Source organism: Dasypus novemcinctus, chromosome 9, assembly GCF_030445035.2.
Source record: "Dasypus novemcinctus isolate mDasNov1 chromosome 9, mDasNov1.1.hap2, whole genome shotgun sequence".
NCBI lineage: Eukaryota > Metazoa > Chordata > Mammalia > Cingulata > Dasypodidae > Dasypus > Dasypus novemcinctus.
The window spans coordinates 99226329-99246629 of NC_080681.1; the positions used below are offsets into that span (position 1 = coordinate 99226329).

At 37.0% G+C, this 20301-nt stretch overlaps 2 protein-coding genes across 5 annotated transcripts in view; one reads left to right on the forward strand and one right to left on the reverse strand.

Moving 5' to 3' along the window:
• The window catches only part of KIAA0319L (KIAA0319 like), a 249023-nt gene that overhangs the window by 212980 nt on the left and 15742 nt on the right, over window positions 1-20301 (forward strand). The window lies entirely within an intron of this gene.
• The window catches only part of ZMYM4 (zinc finger MYM-type containing 4), a 199677-nt gene that overhangs the window by 93554 nt on the left and 85822 nt on the right, over window positions 1-20301 (reverse strand). For all 4 annotated transcript variants that reach the window (XM_004472218.3, XM_012530540.4, XM_058303901.2 and 1 more), the window contains exon 2: window positions 11861-11906. In XM_004472218.3, coding sequence (XP_004472275.1) covers window positions 11861-11906 — 46 coding nt within the window. The remainder of the gene's footprint in view (window positions 1-11860; window positions 11907-20301) is intronic.

The following is a 20301-nucleotide window of genomic DNA, read 5'->3' on the forward strand; positions in this document are numbered from 1 at the left end:
CAAAATTAAAAACTTGATAGATGAAGACAGAGACATCTCCATCTACCTTGTCTATCTACTGATCTGTATGAAAAAAAACTGTATATAGGATATATTTTTAAAAACCCTTTCAGCTTCAAAATACAAAGGCAAACAACCAAACTAAAAATTGGGTAAAGGAGACACTTCACAAGAGAACATTTAGGAATGACTAACAGACATACTGAAAAGACAGTCAACGTTATTAGGCATCACGGAAATGCAAATTAAAATCACAATGAGATGCCACTATCTACTAAGGAAAATAGCTACAATTCAAAAAACAAGGGGACCATGAAGATGAAATGGACAAATTACTTGAAAAATACAGCTAACCAAAATGGACACAAGATAAAATATAAAATATAAATACCTCTATACATATTTAAAGGAATTGAATTCATAATTTAAAACCTTTATACAAAGAAATCTCCAGGCCTTGGTGGTTTCACTGGTGAATTCTATAAAACACTTAATGAAGCTGTAACTCCAATCTTACACACACTTTGTCAGAAAATCCTTTAAAAAAATATTAGCAAATCAAATCCAGCAATATGTAAATAGTAATATTCTGTATTAATTGCTCAAGGTAAAATGGGTAATAAAAAAATTAATAAACCCTAACTCTGTTTGAGAGAATCAACAAGTAGCCCTAATTGATAAAATATCAGAACTACCTTAAAAGGAACGAGGAACTGATTATTATTTAGTGAGGTCCTAATAAGTTTTAGCAAAAACAATAAAATTATATAAAATTTGAGCATTTATCAGGAAAAATAAAATCCTTCTTGTTGATACAGTTTTATGTTTTATTAAATTTCTTTTTCCCAGTAAACTACTCATGCAATAAGAATCTAGAAATGGAAAAATACTTCATTCTCAAAGGTTACAAATAAAATATTTAAGAATAAATTATACAAGAAAAACACAAGACATATTATTTGAAGACAACTATAAAATTTTAGTGAATGGCATAAAACAAGACCTATATGATAAGATACTTCCTGTTTTTGCATAGAAAATCAATATGTAAAAAGTAGATTCTTCCCAAAAGTAATATATAAATCTATATATTTTCAATTAGAATTCCAACAGAACATTTTTGGAAACTGTATAAAATCATGCTAAAATTTAGTGGAGGATAGCGTAAAGAAAAGTTTAAAAATTTAAATTTTACAAAAAAAGAATGAAAGTGAGACAGTGAAAGGCAAATGTCTGTACCCCAAAGTAAAAGTAATAAAATTAATATGACACCAGAGTAGAAATACATATATTAATAGAATGGAACAGAAATTCCAGAAATAGATAGCAACATATATTAGAACTTAGATACATCTCAATGGAGCTAATTCAATTCAGATCAGCAATGAAAAATGATTTAATATGGTAGTTCAATAGATCACCCATCTGAAAAGAAAAGTGGATACCAAAATTACCCTAGATGCATAAAAAATTTCAAATTAAATGCTAAAATATAAAATTAGAAGTCTTCAAAATAACCTTTTCGAAAAGATTATAAAATCTTTTCGAAAGCTTTTAAAGATTTTAGTAAATGAAAAGACATACCAAGTCCCTTAACAGGAAAATTCACATTAATATGGCAATTCTTTCCCAGGTGATCAACTGACTCAAGACAATTATGATCAAATTCCCAACAAGTTTTTATGGTTACTTGATTTTGTTTTGTTAGGAACCTGGCGAGACCATTATAAAATGAATATGTAAGATCAAAGGGACAAGTATAGGAAAAACATTCCTGAAAAACAATTTTCAGGAATGTGTCCCATTAGATTAAGACTTTTACACAGCTAAATTAACTTAAACTGCATGGTACGGACACAGGAATAAACAAATAGTCCAATGGAACATAAGTAGAATGGGGAAGTAAGCCCACAGACATACATTTTAGAGTAGCTTTGCATATCACTGGGAAAAGGAGGTAATATTCAATAAATTTGTTTGCCTTATGAAAGGAAATGAAATCAGTCCCTAACTGACACCATATAAAATTTTAATTGTAGGATAATCCAAGAGCTACGTGTGAAAGGCAAAACAATATAAACATTTTAGGAAATAATACCAGAGGTCTTTCTGGAAAGACCTCACTAAATAAGATGGAGCTCAAGCCATAAAGGAAAAGACTGATAAGTATATTATCATTCAAGAACATTAAAATTAACTTCTGCTTATGGAAAGATATTATGAAGACATGAAGACAAGTCATGAATTAGGAGAAGTTATTTGCAGTATCTATAACTGACAAGTTTATTGTTCAGAGTATTTAGAGAAATCCTACAAGTCAGTAAGGAAGTGAAGAATAACAGTAAAGTGGGCAAAAGACTTTAAACAGGCATTTACAAAAAGGAATCAGAAATGGCCAATAAGTATAGAAAAATGTTTAAATGAACTATTAATCAAAGAAATCCAAATTAAAATTTTAAAATTCCATGTTAAACCTATTATATATTAACAAAGTTTAAAATTCTAATAATTTCCAATGTTGGCCAGGTAACAGGTGACCACAACTCTAACTGGCAGCAAAAGTGTAAATGGATGAAACTACTTAGAAAAGTAACTTTTGCTTTTCTAGTAAGGTTGAGAATGTACACACCCTAGGCCTGAGCACTCATCTTCCCACATATATATTAAAACAGGGGTATGTCAACTTTCTGCAGGCCAAATCTAGAAATGCCATTTGCTGTTTTGGTACAGCCCTCAAGCACAGGTTTTTACATTTTAAAAATGAAAACAGAAAATAAAAGAATATTTCCTAACAGCTGAAAACTATATTAAATTCCCAAATTTCAGAGTCTATAAATTTATATTTGTATTGACTATGGCTGCTTTCATGCTATAAAGACAGAGCTGAGTGGTCATAGACAAAGATAGTATGACTTCTAAAGTTTAAAATATTTTACTGTCTGGCTCTTTGTAGAAAAAAGTTCCTTGATCCCAACCCTAGAGCAATCCTAGATTTTTAACTTGCCTTAAAAAAAAAAAAAAAAAAAAGTGAGTTGACCGAACTGGTTGGAGAAAATTAAAATGGGTTCCAGAGAAGTAATACTTTAAGCTGTGCCCACTGATATAAAATAAGATTCAAAAGAATCATGACAAAGGGCAAGCTCTATAAATAAATATGCAGGCGCTATCTGATGCTCCCCTAACAAGAGAAAAAGTCCACCCCTTGGACATATTTTTTATTATTATAGGTAAATCACATTTGTCTTATTCTTAAATCTAATACATTTGATTCTACAACTTAAGATGATCATCTTTGTTTTGTGGGGAGGAGGGGTACGTGTGTGTCCTATGTCTAAACCAAGAGAAGCCCACCAGTTGAAATGTTGGCTATAGGTGGTTCAGGGTCTTCACTCATGTCCCTTCATTAGATGGTCTACTATAATCTGAGAGCTGTCATGGGCCATGACAGATACTTTACCTTCTTTTACTGGAGAAAGAGCAGCATGTTCTATGTTCTACCCCTCATGGGATCCCCAATGCTTTCTTTTTCTTTCTTTCTTTTTTAACTTGCTTTTGACAGAGACCCACCATAAGAAATAGATTTTACATTCAATTCTATACATGATACATTCTTATATGTAACAGGAAGCATATACAAGAATGTTGAAAAGAGGACAGATTTGCAACAACATAAATTGGAAACATCATGAGTCTATGAACGGTAGAATTGATTTTAAAAGTGTGATATTATTTATATAATGAATTACTATACATTGGTGATAAATGAACAAAAGCTACATGCATCAAAATGGTCAAATCTCAGGAATATATAATAGGAGAAGAAAAGCAAGTGGTCAAACAAAAACACTGATTTAAAAATAATATGAGGGAAGTGGACTTGGCCCAGAGGTTAGGGCGTCCGTCTACCACATGGGAGGTCTGCAGTTCAAACCCCAGGCCTCCTTGACCCGTGTGGAGCTGGCCCACGCGCAGTGCTGATGCGCGCAAGGAGTGCCGTGCCACGCAGCGGTGCCCCCCACCTAGGGGAGCCCCACGCGCAAGGAGTGCACCCCATAGGGAGAGCCACCCAGCACGAAAAAAAGTGCAGCCTGCCCAGGAAGGGCTCCGCACACACGGAGAGCTGACACAAGATGACGCAACAAAAAGAAACACAGGTTCCCTTGCCTCTGACAACAGAAGCGGACAAAGAACACGACCCAGCAAATAGACACAGAGAACAGACAAGTGGGGCGGGGTGGAAGGGGAGAGTAATAAATAAGTCTTAAAAAAAAAAATAAAAGGGTGTATTTCATCAAAAATAAAAATAAAAATAATATGAAGTCCAAAATCAAGCAAAACCAAACAAAATATAGATCAATTGTAAATTTTGTGAAACTATAAAGGCAAGGAAATAACACAAAATTCAGAATAAAAGATACCTATTTAGAGACAGAACAAAATGGGACTGGGGAACTGGCAAAGGTATGATAATGTATTCTTCTTTTAAGCTAGGTAGTAAAGCCATGTTTTTTGTTTTTATATATTTTTATGTATTTATACCTTTATAATGCATATTATACTCGTGTGTTTATTTAATACTTAATGAGGGAACCAGACTTGGCCCGACGGATAGGGCGTCCACCTACCACATGGGACATCCGCAGTTCAAACCCCGGGCCTCCTTGACCTGTGTGGCGCTGGCCCATGTGCACTGCTGATGTGTGCAAGGAGTGCCGTGCCACCAGGGGTGTCCCCGCCGTAGTGGAGTCCCGCACGCAAGGAGTGCGCCCCATAAGGAGAGCTGCCCAGCATGAAAGAAAGTGCAGCCTGCCCAAGAATGGTGCCACACACACAGAGAGCTGACACAACAAGATGACACAACAAAAAGAAACACAGATTTCCGGTGCCGCTGGTAAGGATAGAAGCGGTCACAGAAGAACACACAGCAAACGGACACAGAGCGCAGACAACTGGGGGGGGGGGGGCTGTAGAGAAATAGAAAATAAATCTTTAAAAAAAAAAACTTAATGAAAACACTTTTCTAGCATTCTAAGAAATTCTAGGGCAGCAAAACTCAAAGAGAGAGGAAAACCTCTTAACCAAAATTAAAAAGCCAGATGTTATAAAAGACTAATACTAAAATTTTCAAATGTTAAAAACATTTGTTGGGAAGCAGACTTGGCTCAATGGATAGGGCGTCTGCCTACCACATGGGAGGTCAGCGGTTCAAACCCTGGGCCTCCTTGACCCGTGTGGAGCTGGCCCGTGCACAGTGCTGATGCGCGCAAGGAGTGCCGTGCCATGCAGGGGTGCCTGCCCCTCTGCATAGGGGAGCCCCACGCGCAAGGTGTGCATCCTGTAAGGAAAGCCACCCAGTGCAAAAGAAAGTGCAGCCTGCCCAAGAATGGTGCAGCACACATGGAGAGCTGACACAACAAGATGACGCAACAAAAATTAACATAGATTCCCAGTGCTGCTGGCAAGGACAGAAGTGGTCACAGAACAACACACAGCAAATGGACACAGAGAGCAGACAATGGGGGGGAGGGGGAGAAATAAATAAAAATAAATAAAAATAAATCTTAAAACAAACTGAAAAACCCCATTTGTTTAGTAAGAAAAAAATGACAAAAGCAAAAGGAAATAAGATGTGGAAAATCAGTACCCAACCCCCTCTCCTAATTACCAAAAAGGGCTTTAGGTCATACATTCTAAAATCTTAACATACTGAATAAATACAGTGACTCCCTATCTTTAAAAATATACACCTGAATTTTTTTTCACATGTATGCATTACCATGCTTAAAGTGACTCACCTTAAAAGCCATTACTATAAAACAAGTTTACAACTTTGGCACACATACACACAAAAAAACCTAAAAAATGGGCAAGAAAATATTCATTCTTTCAACATATATTTATGACTGCATAATACAGAGGAACTAGTCCAAATGTTAAACTTATTAAAAGCTGCTTAAATTCAAAAGGAGTTTAAAAAACGCAAATTAAAGTTAACTCATGATATTTTACATCCATCAGACTGGCAAACATTAAGAAGCACTGTAACATATACTGATCATGGGTGAGGGATGTTCTTATACATTGTTGGGGAAACGTAAGGTGCTAAAGCTTTTCTAGAAAGCAATCTAACAACATCTATCAAACTTGAATACTACATAAGCATATTTATCTCCCAATTCTCATTCTTGGAATCTATCCACAGATATAAAACCACTAAAATTTAACATTAATGGATTGTAATGTGTCACTGCTTATTGTGGCAAAAAACAAAAACAAAAACTAAGTGAAGGCCTAAAAGCAAAGTAGAAAATACCTTACTGTACATCCAGGTCATGGAAAATTTTGAGAGAGCGATCCCAGTTGAAGTGGAGGGGAAGAACTCTTGAGTGAAAGAAATGAGATGGATATAAATAGGTATAATATCCCATTTTCACTATACAAAAGCTCAAAAACCCTTACTTTTGTATAACTGAATATGTTTGCACACATAATGATATTATGAGCATTGGAAAAGAACATGGAAAGCAATTTATAACAGCTACTGACATGGGTTATGAGGGAGGGACAGAAATATGGGAAGGAGAGGCCAAGCCAAAGAAAAGCTGAAAGGTTGCTTTTAAAAATTCATAAATGGTAAGTTTCAGACAGTTTGTATTTATTACAGAAAGTGGCTAATGCTGAGAAGATCCAAATATAGACCTATAGGACGAATTGAAAAAAATTTAAAAGCTATCTTATGGTTTAAAATAAAAATATCCTATGATAGGATTATAAAGTGTGGCAGCAGACTATTTTCCAGCAATGGCTGCAACAGTGTCTCCTATCCCACATGTTTTTCTATACTAGGGCTCTACAAAGAAGTAGGGTTTGCATCCTCTTCTGAATTTGGGCAGGCTTGTGACTTGCTCATAGCCAAAACGATGTGATTATAGTGATGCTCTGTACTTGCAGTCTAGGTTAGAAAAGATAATGCAACTTATGTCTTATTCACTACATTACTCTTCTGCTTGGAGCCCTGAATCACAAAAAGCCTGACTACCTTAAGGCCACCATTCTATCAGGAAGGCAAGGAAATGGAGAGATCATTTACAGGTACTCAGGCTTTGAGTCCCCATAACCCAGGTACCAGACATAAATGAATGATTGTTGAGACTATTCTAACTCCCAGTCATTGGGTCACCCCAGCCTTCAAATCTTACCATCCAAGACCCAAGACTTTATGGAATAGAGAAATCCTCAGTTTATCATTTCTAAATACCTGAGCCAGAGAATTCATGAGCATAATAAAATTATTGTTTTATTCCACTAAGTTTGGGGTGGTTTATTAAGCAGCAAATATCACTAATCTGAGAATACGCAGATCCAAAATACGATCTTTAATAATACAGAAAGAAGGCTCTGGAAAGCTATGTGGGGTTTTGTTGTTGTTGTTTTTTAATGTTTTTAAGCTGATTTTTAAAAAGTCACACTAGTAATGATGAAGTTCAATTATGTATATAATTTAATTAATAAATGCAAAATACATTTGACGTTTTATCCACATGTCTAAAAATACATGTATTCTAGATGGCAAAAATTTTATTTTTTATATCTTTTTATTGGGAAAATGGCGGAGAACCCTATGTATGGAATCACCTTATATTCAAACATTTATGATATAATATAACTCTTCATCAGCCTTATATTACAGATCATCCCAAACTGAAAATCATATACAGTTTAAGGGGAGCTGATGTGGCTCAGTGGTTGAGCACCAGCTTCTCACATATGAGGTCCCAGGTTCAATCCCCAGCCCCTGGTACTTCAAAAAAAAAAAAAATATATATATATGTATATATATATATATGCACGCAAAAATCATTTTAAAACATACAATTTATTTACTTCTTCCAATGTCAAGTCTTTCCTGCCAAAACTCAATTTTATTGATAATCATGTTGAAATATAGATGTACGTTGTCTGGCAAAATACAGACATTTTAGCAATAAAGAATCCAGAGACAAACCAAAAGTCAATACTATCGATTGTATTAAATAAGAACTATTTCTTTATTTAATGAACTAAGCGATTCTTGAGAACTATGAATTCTTTTTAGTTATGGCACACTTCAATTCTGTCCCCATGTTTATATCCCTCAAGAAGATTTTAGGCTTTGTTTTTAACATTTTTATGAAGAAGAAGCTTCTTTACAATGTTAACAATAATCAGCAATAGACCATGTAAACAAAAATGTTTAAGTAGTTCTGGGTTAAAAAAAAAAAAGAAGTATTCGATTTATCAAATCTTTTCAAAACTGAGCTCCACTGTTAAAGAAGATGTCTTATAATTCAGACACAAACTGAGACCGACCCTCCAACAGCAGTTACAAAAACTTGAGTCATAATTAATACTCACTAAAGTATTTGAGATACTTTAGAAATTATTTTCTTTACTTTTATCAAATAATTCTTATTCTGCAAAACCTGTGATTCCAGTGAACAAGGAAGCAGTTCAGAAATAGGTACCGAAAGATTTAAAAGTACTTTGTAATTAGATAAACCTATGTTCAAATTCTGATGCCACACATAAAAGCTAAATGACATCTTTAAGTCTCAATTTCCTTCTTAGTAAAACAGAGGCAGTAACAGTACCTTCTACAAGAGAGTTGTTGTGACAGAGGCTGCATACCTAATAACAATTCTTCCCCTTTTCCTTATTAAGAGACCCTTTATTTTATTGTTGGCAACAATGGGCTCAATTAAAAGACTACAATTTCCAGCTTTCTTTGAAGTCAGGTTGGCCAATGAAATGTAAATCGAAGCATATAGGCAGTTTCCCAAAATGTTCATTAAAAGACAATCTGTTGAGAAGTGTGCCCTTTTGCACTTCTCCGACCCCCACCTCAAAGAATCAGCCCATCTAAAATCAAGAAATGAAAGTTTCAGATTCAGAAGCCATCTTCCAACACCAAGCAACCTTGAGACTGGAAACCATGTGTTATGAATGTGATGCAAAAAGCCAGAAGGCCCATCTTATCATGTGGGATTCTGTAGTAAGAGAAACTAATTTCTACCTAGTTTCTGTTTTAAATAGCTGAATGTAATAAAATTATTATCATATTTTTTAAAGATTATGCATGTGAAGATTTTAGCAAATAAACCGGCTCATTGCAAGTAATCAAAATAATATGAATAATTTTTGAGCCCAAATAACTGTACTTCATGAACAACTCAACAACGCTCTTTTTTCTCTCTTGAAGTACTCAAGTCTCTAATGTTCAATGGTCTTATTCTATTAATAAGAAAAGTAACCATAAGTGAATCATCAGTTGGTTATCTCAGAGTCATTTAATAAATAAAAATCCCTGACTTAAGGAAGCAACTAAATCAGTTAGCAGCTAACCAGAAATGGTAGGAATGTGAATTAAGATAATCCACAATATATTGCTTTCCCTTTCGCCATGTGTCTTGAAAAATCTGCTGCACAAATTCTGATAAATGATAAACTAAAAGCTGGACAACCCTATCTTCTCTTTTGACTGAATGAACTGTTGAAGCCTTTTTTTTCCCCTTGTTAATTCTTTTTATTGAAGACACTATATCTTTTTAAGTCTACCTGGCTTTTCTATGTTTAGATCAAATTTCCCAAATTCCTCACTGATGGGGTTAGGTTCTAACCAGTATGTGTGCCAATGATTAGATTACATATTTTGCTGAAAGTCTCAGAAAGGGTATAACCCAGGAGGTCTGAATTTGACCTACAAAACGTACATTTGAAGCCCCAGGTCCTTGTGTTCTTGAGCAATGCGTACATGGTAAGTCTAGTATTATACTAGACATTTTAAGGCAGTTGCCTGATAAATAGAGTAAATATCTTTTTTTTCTGGACCCCAAGTCAAAGGGGTAGGCCTCCAATGACCATCTATGGAATCAGACAGAGACTTCCATAAATATCATTTATGTAACAGTCTGCCCTTAGCACTCCTGGATAGGTATCAATGTTCCTAAATCCCCCTCCAAGACAGAAGCCAGTCTCCCATTTAAGCTAGTTACTTCTTTGCCTCCAGAGCTTTCAACATCTCCTTAATAATAAACTACCAGAAAGGGCAGATAAAGGGTAACTTTTATTGTACCACTTGCACCCAACTTTAGGTATAAACCCTCCTACATGTAAAACCTTTGAGGGGTTAAAGTACAATAGAAAAGCACCACATACCAGCAACATAAAACCCAAAAGTAGCCTGTAGGGCCCCAAGTACAGTAACTTGGTTACCACTTTAAAATTCTAGTTATCACTTTAAGATTGTTGCTACTGTAACATCTTTAACAAATGGAACATCAGTTTAAAAACTTTCATTAGAAAGCTATTTGATTTACTTCTATTATCAGTACACAGTGTTAAGGAAAGGCATGTCCAGAAGCAGGTATTCATAAATTTAGTAAGGGTGAGATATAGTGGCAGAGGGATACCTTCTAACAGCTCTGTTTTACTATGTGAGCCTGCTTCCTTGACCAAAGATGAAAAAGCCATATACAATCTGGCCCAATCAAAATCTTTCTCTTAGGAAGCTGAAAATTTAAATGGATATACAGAAAGATTAAAAGTCACTGGAGCATAATCACTTTCTGGCAGCAGTCTACTGATCAAGTCACTGATCTCCTTTTGCCTAGTTCCCAAGGGAAACGCACTCTTTACCTCCTTAAATCCTATGAAATACTGCAATACACTTCTGAAAAGTGTCTTTTAGGTAAGCTAGCTAGAGCCTATTTTTGTTGCTTACAACAAAAAAGACATTCAATAACTAGATCCACCAAAAATCAATATCAAATTACAGAAAGTCAGACTATAGTGTAAAAATAATATCATGCAAAAATGTTACCAAACTGATTTCTAAAGAGAAAGATAATCACAGATCCTACTGACGTAATGTTAAAAAAAAAAAAGATGCACATTCCCTGTGACACAAAAATTCTATTTGATAAAATGTATCCTTCATGAACACACAAACATCTTTTGACAATTCATAAATTCTGCAATTAGAATTTGTCCTACAGAAACACTTCAACAAGTATACATGTGTCTAGAACTGCATATTCAATACTGTTTGCAATAGTGGAAAACTGAAAATAATTTAAACATGTAAAGAAGAGGAAGTTGGTAAATTATAATACAGCCATAGAATAAAATACTGAGTAGCCATAAAAAGAATGCAATAGGTCTACGTCTACTGACACAGAAAGACAGCTATGCAGTACAGTGAAAAAAGGAGTTTATAGTATTCAGATGATCCTCACAAACATAAGTAAATTACCTACCCATTGTGTGTGTGCGTGTGAATATGTATATGTTTGTATGTGTGTGCACATATACATATACACACACATTCAGAGAAAAAAGTCTGGAAAGACATATATTAAACTTTTAAAACTGATTCTCTTTGGAGAATAGTAATAAAGATTATTATTTTCTACTCTTAATTTCTGTATTGTAAAACTGAATGTATTACTTTTATAATCAAAAGAAACAAGTATTTTTAAGAAAAATAATGTAACAGAAAAAATCTAAAGAGAAAATTAAGAGATTCTATAAACAATGTAGAAACTTAATAAAGAACGATATTCTATCATGATTCACATATCTACAAAGTGTGACTATATTTTAACATATTAGTAACTGCAAGAATTAAGTCTAAGTAAGAAAAGACCCTTACAATTCAGATTAACCCATTGAAAATATTGACAGAGTGTGATGAGATCTAGATTAAATCAAATTGGACCATCCTATAAATCAGCCATAATTAAATACTGCAATAGTTAAATGCGATAGCTAGACATATTTATTATCTATCTAAAGACATTCCTTTTTCTTAAATGGTACTTACAGTTCTCTATAATTTCATCAAAAACTGCACCAGTTTTCTGCTCAAACTGAAAAAGCAAAAAAGGAAAGAGAACAGTAACATTAATCATCATATTCTTCCATAATATTCTTTTGTATCCCTCCCCTTCTCCCCAGCAGCTGCAATTTCCAACTCAAAGTATACAAATACACAGCAATATAAACAGAACAACACTACTAAAGAAAGTGAAATAAATCTGAGCATGAAGAAAAGTTCTTAGGCCAAAGCTCCTAAACCAAAAACCAAGAGAAAAACCACACATCCTCATCATAAAAACTACTTTTATGAATCGTTTTTATGTCACAGAAAAAGATCATATATATTTGTAGTAGTAGTAGTAATAATAGTAAGCAAAGCCAACACTTATTAATAACGTACTAATACTGAGAATTAACTTTGTAAAACTTCTAATCAAAACTGAACAGAACAGATTGTAGGAAGAGGGCACAGCAGTTAGCTCCAGGATGCAGACCTTCCACTGGAAGAATGATTAAAGCAGGTCAAGAACTGTCCAAAACAGTCCAAAATAACTATTTTGAAACTCTGTGGGCCAGTAGAATACTGGACAGAATCCAGGAAAGAGCAGAAGGAGAGGCTGATAAATTACAATAAAGACCAATAAGTTGCTCTCTCAACATGGTGGTTACCCACACCCATATCCCACTCATGGCAAGCCACCCTGGGATCTAGCTCCTGGATAGCTCGCTGGTAAAAGAAAGGGATATAAAAGTCCTCTTCCCAAAGACAAGGAGTAGACATGGCCAGTTGCTGATCATGGCTTTGGATTAGCAATTTCACACAGTGGGGGGTGCCTGGCTCTGAGGATGGTCTTTGTTCTAACCCAGCCGGACAAAAGTGGTGGCAGGGGAGACTTAAAGACAACACGCTCCCTCAGGGCTGAGGTAGACAAGTTCAAGGGCTGCATTTGCTGGGCAGTCAAGAAAACTCACCGTTGGGGAGCTGTGAGAGAAGTTCCTTGTACCCTTCCTTATCCCCTTCCAAGGACACACTAAAACCACTCCTTTGATGGATCCTTGGCCCTGTTATGGCTGGGAAGGACTGATGTGGGAAATCCTTCTTCAGCATGCCACCCCACAAGCACACACACCCTACTCCATCCCCACACACATACCCCAAATTTGCCATCCAGGAGAAAGCATTCTGAGAAAAGGAAAGAAACTATAGAGGCTGAGAGCGTAGAGCAAAGGCTTCCTGAGGGAAGGAGGTCTGTCTCCTGGGAAAAAGAGGGTTATTCAAACTCCCATAAACGGGAAATCCAAACAAACTAACAATCACAAGCCCAGGAAAATACACAGGCCTAGAAAAGACAGTGAGGTTCCTGCACACTGCATTCACCTTGGGCAGACCCTTCCTGATAGAAAGGCTGAAACTCAAGAAAATTTCTGTACTACCACCAGCTGGCTGAAAAATCAAGGAACAGACATCTCAGGGAATACATCCAAAGTTAATATACTAAAATATTAAAACACACAGTGTGCAAGAAAAGAGAACACAACAAAAAAACAGGAAATGATTGCCCAAGCAAAGGAAGAAGATAAAAATTCAGAAAACAACAACGAAGAACATCAGAATGTGGACATTCCAGAAAAAAGAATTTTTAAAAATGGCCTTCAAAATGCTCAAGAGGATAAAAGAAAATACAGAAAAAGAACTAAAGATATTAGAAAAACAGTGAATAAGCAATATGAGAATCTTAATAAATAGACAAAAATTTTAAAAAGGAATCAGACACAACTACTACAGCTGAAGACCACAATTACTGAAATGAGAAACTCCCACAAGGGTTTCAACAGCAGGCTGCAACCGGCAGAAGAATCAGCAAACCTGAAGGCAAGACGACTGAAATGAGTTAGGCAGAGGAGCAGAAAGAAAAATAAGTTACAAAAAGCACAAACACCTTAAGACAACTTAGGGACACCATCAACTGTACCAATATACACATTACAGGAGTCCCAGAAGAAGAGAGAAAGGGACAGAAGGAATAGTCAAAGAAATAATGACAGAGAAACTTCCCAAACTTAGAAAAATACACAACTATGAAGCCCACACCAAACAAGAGAAACACAAAGAAAAATACACTCGTCATATATACATATATTTTTTGTTGTTGTTAAGATTTATTTTGCTCCACTTCCCCTCCCCGCCCCCAGTTGTCTGCTCTCTGTGTCCATTCGCTGTGTGTTCTTCTGTGACCGCTTCTATCTTCATCAGCAGCACGGGGAATCTGTGTTTCTTTTTGTTGCATCATCCTGTGTCATCCTGTTGTGTCAGCTCTCCATGTGTGCGGCGCCATACTTGGGCAGGCTGCACTTTCTTTCACACTGGGCGGCTCTCCTTACAGTGGTGTGCTCACTCTTTGCGCGTGGGGCTCCCCTATGCAGAGGGGGAACACCCTCACGTGGCACGGCACTCCTTGTGCACATCAGCACTGCGCATGTGGCAGCTCCACATAGGTCAAGGAGGCCCAGGGGTTTGAACCGCTGACCTCCCATGTGATAGGCAGACGCCCTATCCATTGGGCCAAGTCCACTTCCCACCCATCATATATTATCACCACTGAATACAAGGATAAGGAGAGAGTTCTGAAAGCTCCAAGAGAAAAGCAACATATTATGTAAAAGACAATCCCAATTAGATTGAGTGCTATTGTCTCATCAGAAACCAGGGAGGCAAGAAGGCAGTGGAAGGAATACTTAAAGGGCTGAAAGAAAACGACTACCCATCAAGAACTTGAGAGCTGGCGGCATTTCCTTTCAAAAACAAGGCAGAGGGAAACGGACTTGGCCCAGTGGTTAGGGCGTCCGTCTACTACATGGGAGGTCCGCGGTTCAAACCCCGGGCCTCCTTGACCGTGTGGAGCTGGCCCATGCGCAGTGCTGATGCACGCAAGGAGTGCAGTGCCACGCAGGGGTGTCCCCCGTGTAGGGGAGTCCCACACGCAAGGAGTGCACCCTGTAAGGAGAGCCGCCCAGCGCGAAGGAAATTGCAGCCTGCCCAGGAATGGCGCCGCCCACACTTCCCATGCCGCTGACGACAACAGAGGCAGACAAAGAAACAAGACGCAGCAAATAGACACAGAGAACAGACAACCGGGGAAGGGGGCAGGGGAATTAAATAAATAAATAAATCTTTAAAAAAAAAAAAAAGGCAGACATTAAGGCATCACCACTAGACCTACCCTGCAAGTAAGGCTCAAGGGATTTCTTCAGATTGAAAGGAAAGGACACTAGGTAATGGTTCAAAGCAGCATAAATAAAGAGCTCTGCTAAAGGTAACCATTTGGGTAATCATAAATGCCAGTACTTCATTGTTTGGTATAACTTCACTTCTAAATTTAAAGAGGCGCTAAAATGAAAACACATAAAAAGTAATATTTTGTGACCTATGTATCTTCAAAAAAATACAATAAAAAATCCTCAAAGAAAAGATGTTTTCAAAAATAAAATAAGTAATGCTAAATCTATGGTTTTGGACATCAAATGTACAAAGATAAGTGGTAACAAGTACATGAAAAGGTGAATGGGCATAGAGCTATAGGAAAAGTATACATGTATGCTACTGAAGTCAAGTTGGTATCAAACCAAATATGAATGTCACATATTTAGGATGTTAAACTTTAACCCCATGGTAACCAAAGAAAATAAATGAAAATTATATCCAATAGAAAAAAGAAGGCACTCAACATGGTACAACACAAAAGAAAATCAAATAACTATAAAAGTAGACATTAAGGGAAGAACTGAAGGGACAAAAAAGGTGATTTACAAAAGCTAAACAGCAAAATGGCAGTAGAAATGCCTGCATTATCACTAGTGATTTTTAATGTAAATGGCTTAAACTGTCCAATCAAAAGGCAGAGATTGGAAGAATGGATCAAAAAGCATGACCCAACTATATGCTGTCCACAAAAGACTCACCTTAAATTCAAGGGTAAGAGGTTGAAAGTAAAATAATAGAAAAAAATACATACCATGCAAGTCATAACCAAAAAGGAGCTGGGACAACTATACTGAAGCCAGATAAAAGAGACTACAAATATCATATGATTTCACTGATAGGAAATAATTAGAATAAGCAAACTCACAGAATTAGAATCTAGAATACCAATTACCAGGGAACAGGAAGTTAGGCTTAAAATGTTCTATTTGGAATGATGGAAATGTTTTAGTAATAGATGTGTTTATGGTAACACATTATTGCAAATGTAATTCACTGAAGCATATGTCTGAATAGGGCTAAAAGGTTGTATAGATAGATGGTAATAGAATAAAATCCATGGAGCTAAAATGCACAGGCAGTGTACCCAAAGTTGAACTATGAACTGTAGTTAATTGTACAATTATTAAAATGTTGGGAAGTGGATGTGGCTCAAGTGATGAGGCCTCCACCTACCACATGGGAGGACCTGGGTTCGATCCCTGGGGCCTCCTAGTGAAAACAAGAAGAGAAGGTGTGCCTGAATGGTAACCAGTGCCCATGTGGCGAGCCGAGTGCCTGCGGTGCCTATGTGGTGAGCTGAGTGCCCATGCAGTGAGCTGGGTGCCTGCACAGCAAGCCAAGTGCCCATGTGAGTGCCTGGTGCAGTAAGCTGAGTGCCCATGTGGTAAGCTGAGTGCCCACACAAGTGTCCACATGGTGAGTCGAGTGCCCACACAGTGAGCTGAGTGCCCATGTAAGTGCCTGCATGGTGAGCCAGTGCCCACATGACAAGCCATGTGAATGCCTATGTGGCAAACCAAGTGCCCACATGAGGTGCCCGCATGGCAAGCCAGTGCCCGCGCAAGTGAGTCATGCAGCAAGATGATGACACGACAAAGGAGAGACAAAAGGGAAAGTCAAGGTGAAGCAGAGCTGAGACCAGAACTGAGGTGGCGCAAATGACAGGGAACCTCTCTCCATATCAGAGGTCCCAAGGATCGAATCCCAGTAAATCCTAGAGGAGAAAGATGAGAAGACAAAAAGAAAAACAGATACAGAAGATCACACAGTGAATGAACACAAACAGCAAAAACAGCAGGACAGGGGAGGGAGAGGGAAAAGGAAAGAAGGAAAAAAAAATTACAACATATGTTCCATACCAGTGCAGGGTGTTAGTAGTGGTATGGTATATGGGAGTCCTGTATTTTGTGCATAATTGCACCTACAACTTCTCTAATTTAAAGGGAAAAAAAAGATAAGGGAAACAATTTTTCAACAAATTACCTCTTAAAAAAAAAGCTGAACAGAACAATTAGCAGCAGTTATGTTCTGCTCTTTGCATAATGCTCCAGAAATCTCTTTAAACAAAAGTGAGCTATATTCCATGGATGGTTCTTAGTGAGTACTGGGGCCTAATACAAGAACAGAGTTAAATATAAGATAATTACAGACCTTTAAAAGAGACACAGAGGTGAAAAATTTAAAGCACAGCCAACTCCACCCAGTAGCTACATAGACACACTCCACCCCAAGTCTACTACTCATCAATGAGAGAAGACCTCAAAGAAAGCTGCTTCTTGATAAATATTGCCTACTTTTACCCAATCAGCCTTCCCAATCAAGGAAGAAACTTTTAAGGGAAACAGAACTATCTAGTTACCTACATTTTAGCTACAGAAAAAAAACACAAGCGCTACCTATAATAATCAATAGTACCTTATATTCATATATGTATAAAGACAACTAAGGATCTCAGGTTTCTGAAAGAAATTAAATGAATGAAAGAGAAGGTTCAAAGGGAACAAACAGAACAAGTACTTCAAAAGGAAACAGGTAATTGACAGAAAAGAAGAAACTTAAAAAAGAAAAAAAAGATCATATTCCAGTCCTGTGGGTGGACTGGATTCAGCTGGGGGGGGAAAGGACTTTGGATTACTTCAGTGAGGCATGACCCAGGGTGGGTCTTGGTCCTCTTCCCAGATTCCTTTATAAACAGAGGACTGAAAGCAGAGAAACACAGAGAAAAAAGCCTCAGAGACAGAGAGAAGGAACCCAGGATCTCAGAGAGGAATTCAAGAGAAAGGAAGTCACTGATAGAGCAGCCAAAAGCTGAAACAAGACATGGAAGAGCAGATGCCTCCATGTGAGCTGGCATTTGAGAGAATTCCAGGATTACCAGCAGCCAACCTTTGGTGAGATAGAATCTCAAACAATGATGCCTTGATTTAGACATTTTCACAGCCTCAGAATTGTAAGCTTTCAACCTCATAAATTCCCACTATAAAAGCCAACCCATTTCTGGCATATTGCTCCAAGGAGGTTTTAGCAAACTAAAATAACATGTAATTATTACATATTTATAACTCACAAAATAAATGTTATAAAGTTAAAGAGCTATGATAACATAGTAAGAGCATGGGCTCCAGTGTCACACTGCTTGAGTCTGAATTCCAACTCTGATCAATTACCAGCTATATAACTTTAGCCTCAAATTTCCTCAGATTTAAAATTTGGATACAGGGAAGCGGACTTGGCCCAGAGGTTAGGGTGTCTGCCTACCACATGGGAAGTCCGCGGTTCAAACCCTGGGCCTCCTTGACCCGAGTGGAGCTGGCCCACGCCCAGTGCTGATGTGCACAAGGAGTGCCGTGCCACGCAGGGGTGTCCCCACGTAGGGGAGCCCCACACGCAAGGAGTGCACCCCGTAAGGAGAGCCGCCCAGCGCGAAAGAAAGCGCAGCCTGCCCAGGAATGATGCCACACACACAGACAGCTGATACAAGATGACGCAAGAAAAAGAGACACAGATTCCCGTGCCGCTGACAACAACAGATGCGGACAAAGAACACGCAGCAAATAGACACAGAGAACAGACAACTGGGCCTGGGGGGGGATTAATTAACTAATTAATTAATTAAAATAAAATAAGGATACAGTGATACCTACCACACCAGGTTGTTAGGAAGGTTAAATGAAAGGAAAAAATTAGTACAAAAAAACATTTAATATTGGGCTTATCAAACTGTAAAATCACAATAAATGCCAGCTATTATTACTTATGTAAACAGAAGATATATGTTCTCCTGTTTTAAAAGCTGGGATGAGTTCAACATTTCATTTGGAAAAATAAATTCACTGCTTAAAATAAAAAAATAAAAAAACAGAAAGCACCGACCAAATGAATCCCAGCCCCCTATATTTTCAAACTTAAACACCAAAAGTAAAGTACATTTTTATTTACAAAACAAAACACTCAACTTCCCTAATAATGGAGGGGAGAAAAACATCTCAACATACTGTAAATTAGTAAACATATCCAACTCCCCCAAATAAGATCACAACTAAAAATTCAGCGAATTCTGAATCAATAATTTTCATTTTTTTAAAGTTCATTTTTTTAAAAAGGTCATTTTTTCTTTCATCCTTTACAAAAAACTAACACTTCACAAATGCCCTGAACATGATGAATGAATAATAGCATAAACATTATTTTTTAAATGAATTTAATATTGTAACAATTTGAGAGCTGATATTCTGAATTTATTTAATGCCATCTAAATAATAAGACTAGCAGCTCTAAAATAGTTAGGGGAGTTGATGCTGGGCTTTTCAATGGCTAAGTACAAATAGACACTTATCTAATATGCTTCATTTTCTTCCTCTCTAAAATCTACTCTTTTCAGCATTGGTCCCTTCCTTATTTTAGCGGTATCCCCCAATACCCCAAAGGCCCTCAAAATAAGGGTATCCCTCCCATTCTCTTCAACTAATCAATACTAAGAATTACCATTTATACTTCTAAAACACCTTAATATTTTTAGATAAATCCTCTACTTTCCATTCCCACTGCCTATATTTGTACATTTTTTAAATGTTTTGAATCCACATTCTACATCGGACACTGTTGAATAAAATGCAGGAAACAGAACAAAACCCCATTGGCCCAATAACCATCTGAAAAAGGAGTGATTACAAACAGAGGTAAACAACTTTGTAGGGATGGAACTATTTTGAATGAGAATGAAAAAGTGGTAAGCCTATCTAGACAGAAGGGTCAGGGAAGGCAAAGAAAACTCCTCCATGATTTAAGAGCTGAAGGATGAATAGGAGTTAAAATAGGTCAAAGGTTGGGAAAGGGTTCCAAGAAAAGAACAGTATATGTAAAAGTTTTTCAAAGAACAGTGAGATGGCCAGCAGGATTAATATTCAGGGAATAAAGGACGCAAGTGCTGCAAGAAAAAGCTGATGAGAAAGATATAGGTCAAAAACTGCAGGACATTATACACAGATAGGGTGACCACATATTACAGTTGGTCAAAGAAATTCTAGTTTACACTGAGGTTCTCTGCACAATTGTTAATGTGCTCCCTTTCACTATCAAAAGTGCCCCAAATTTAGTCACACTAAATATTAGCCATGTTTAGAAACCGGACTTATCCTAAGAAAAATCACTGAAGGAGGAAGGCACCAAGCAGGAAGAAAGAT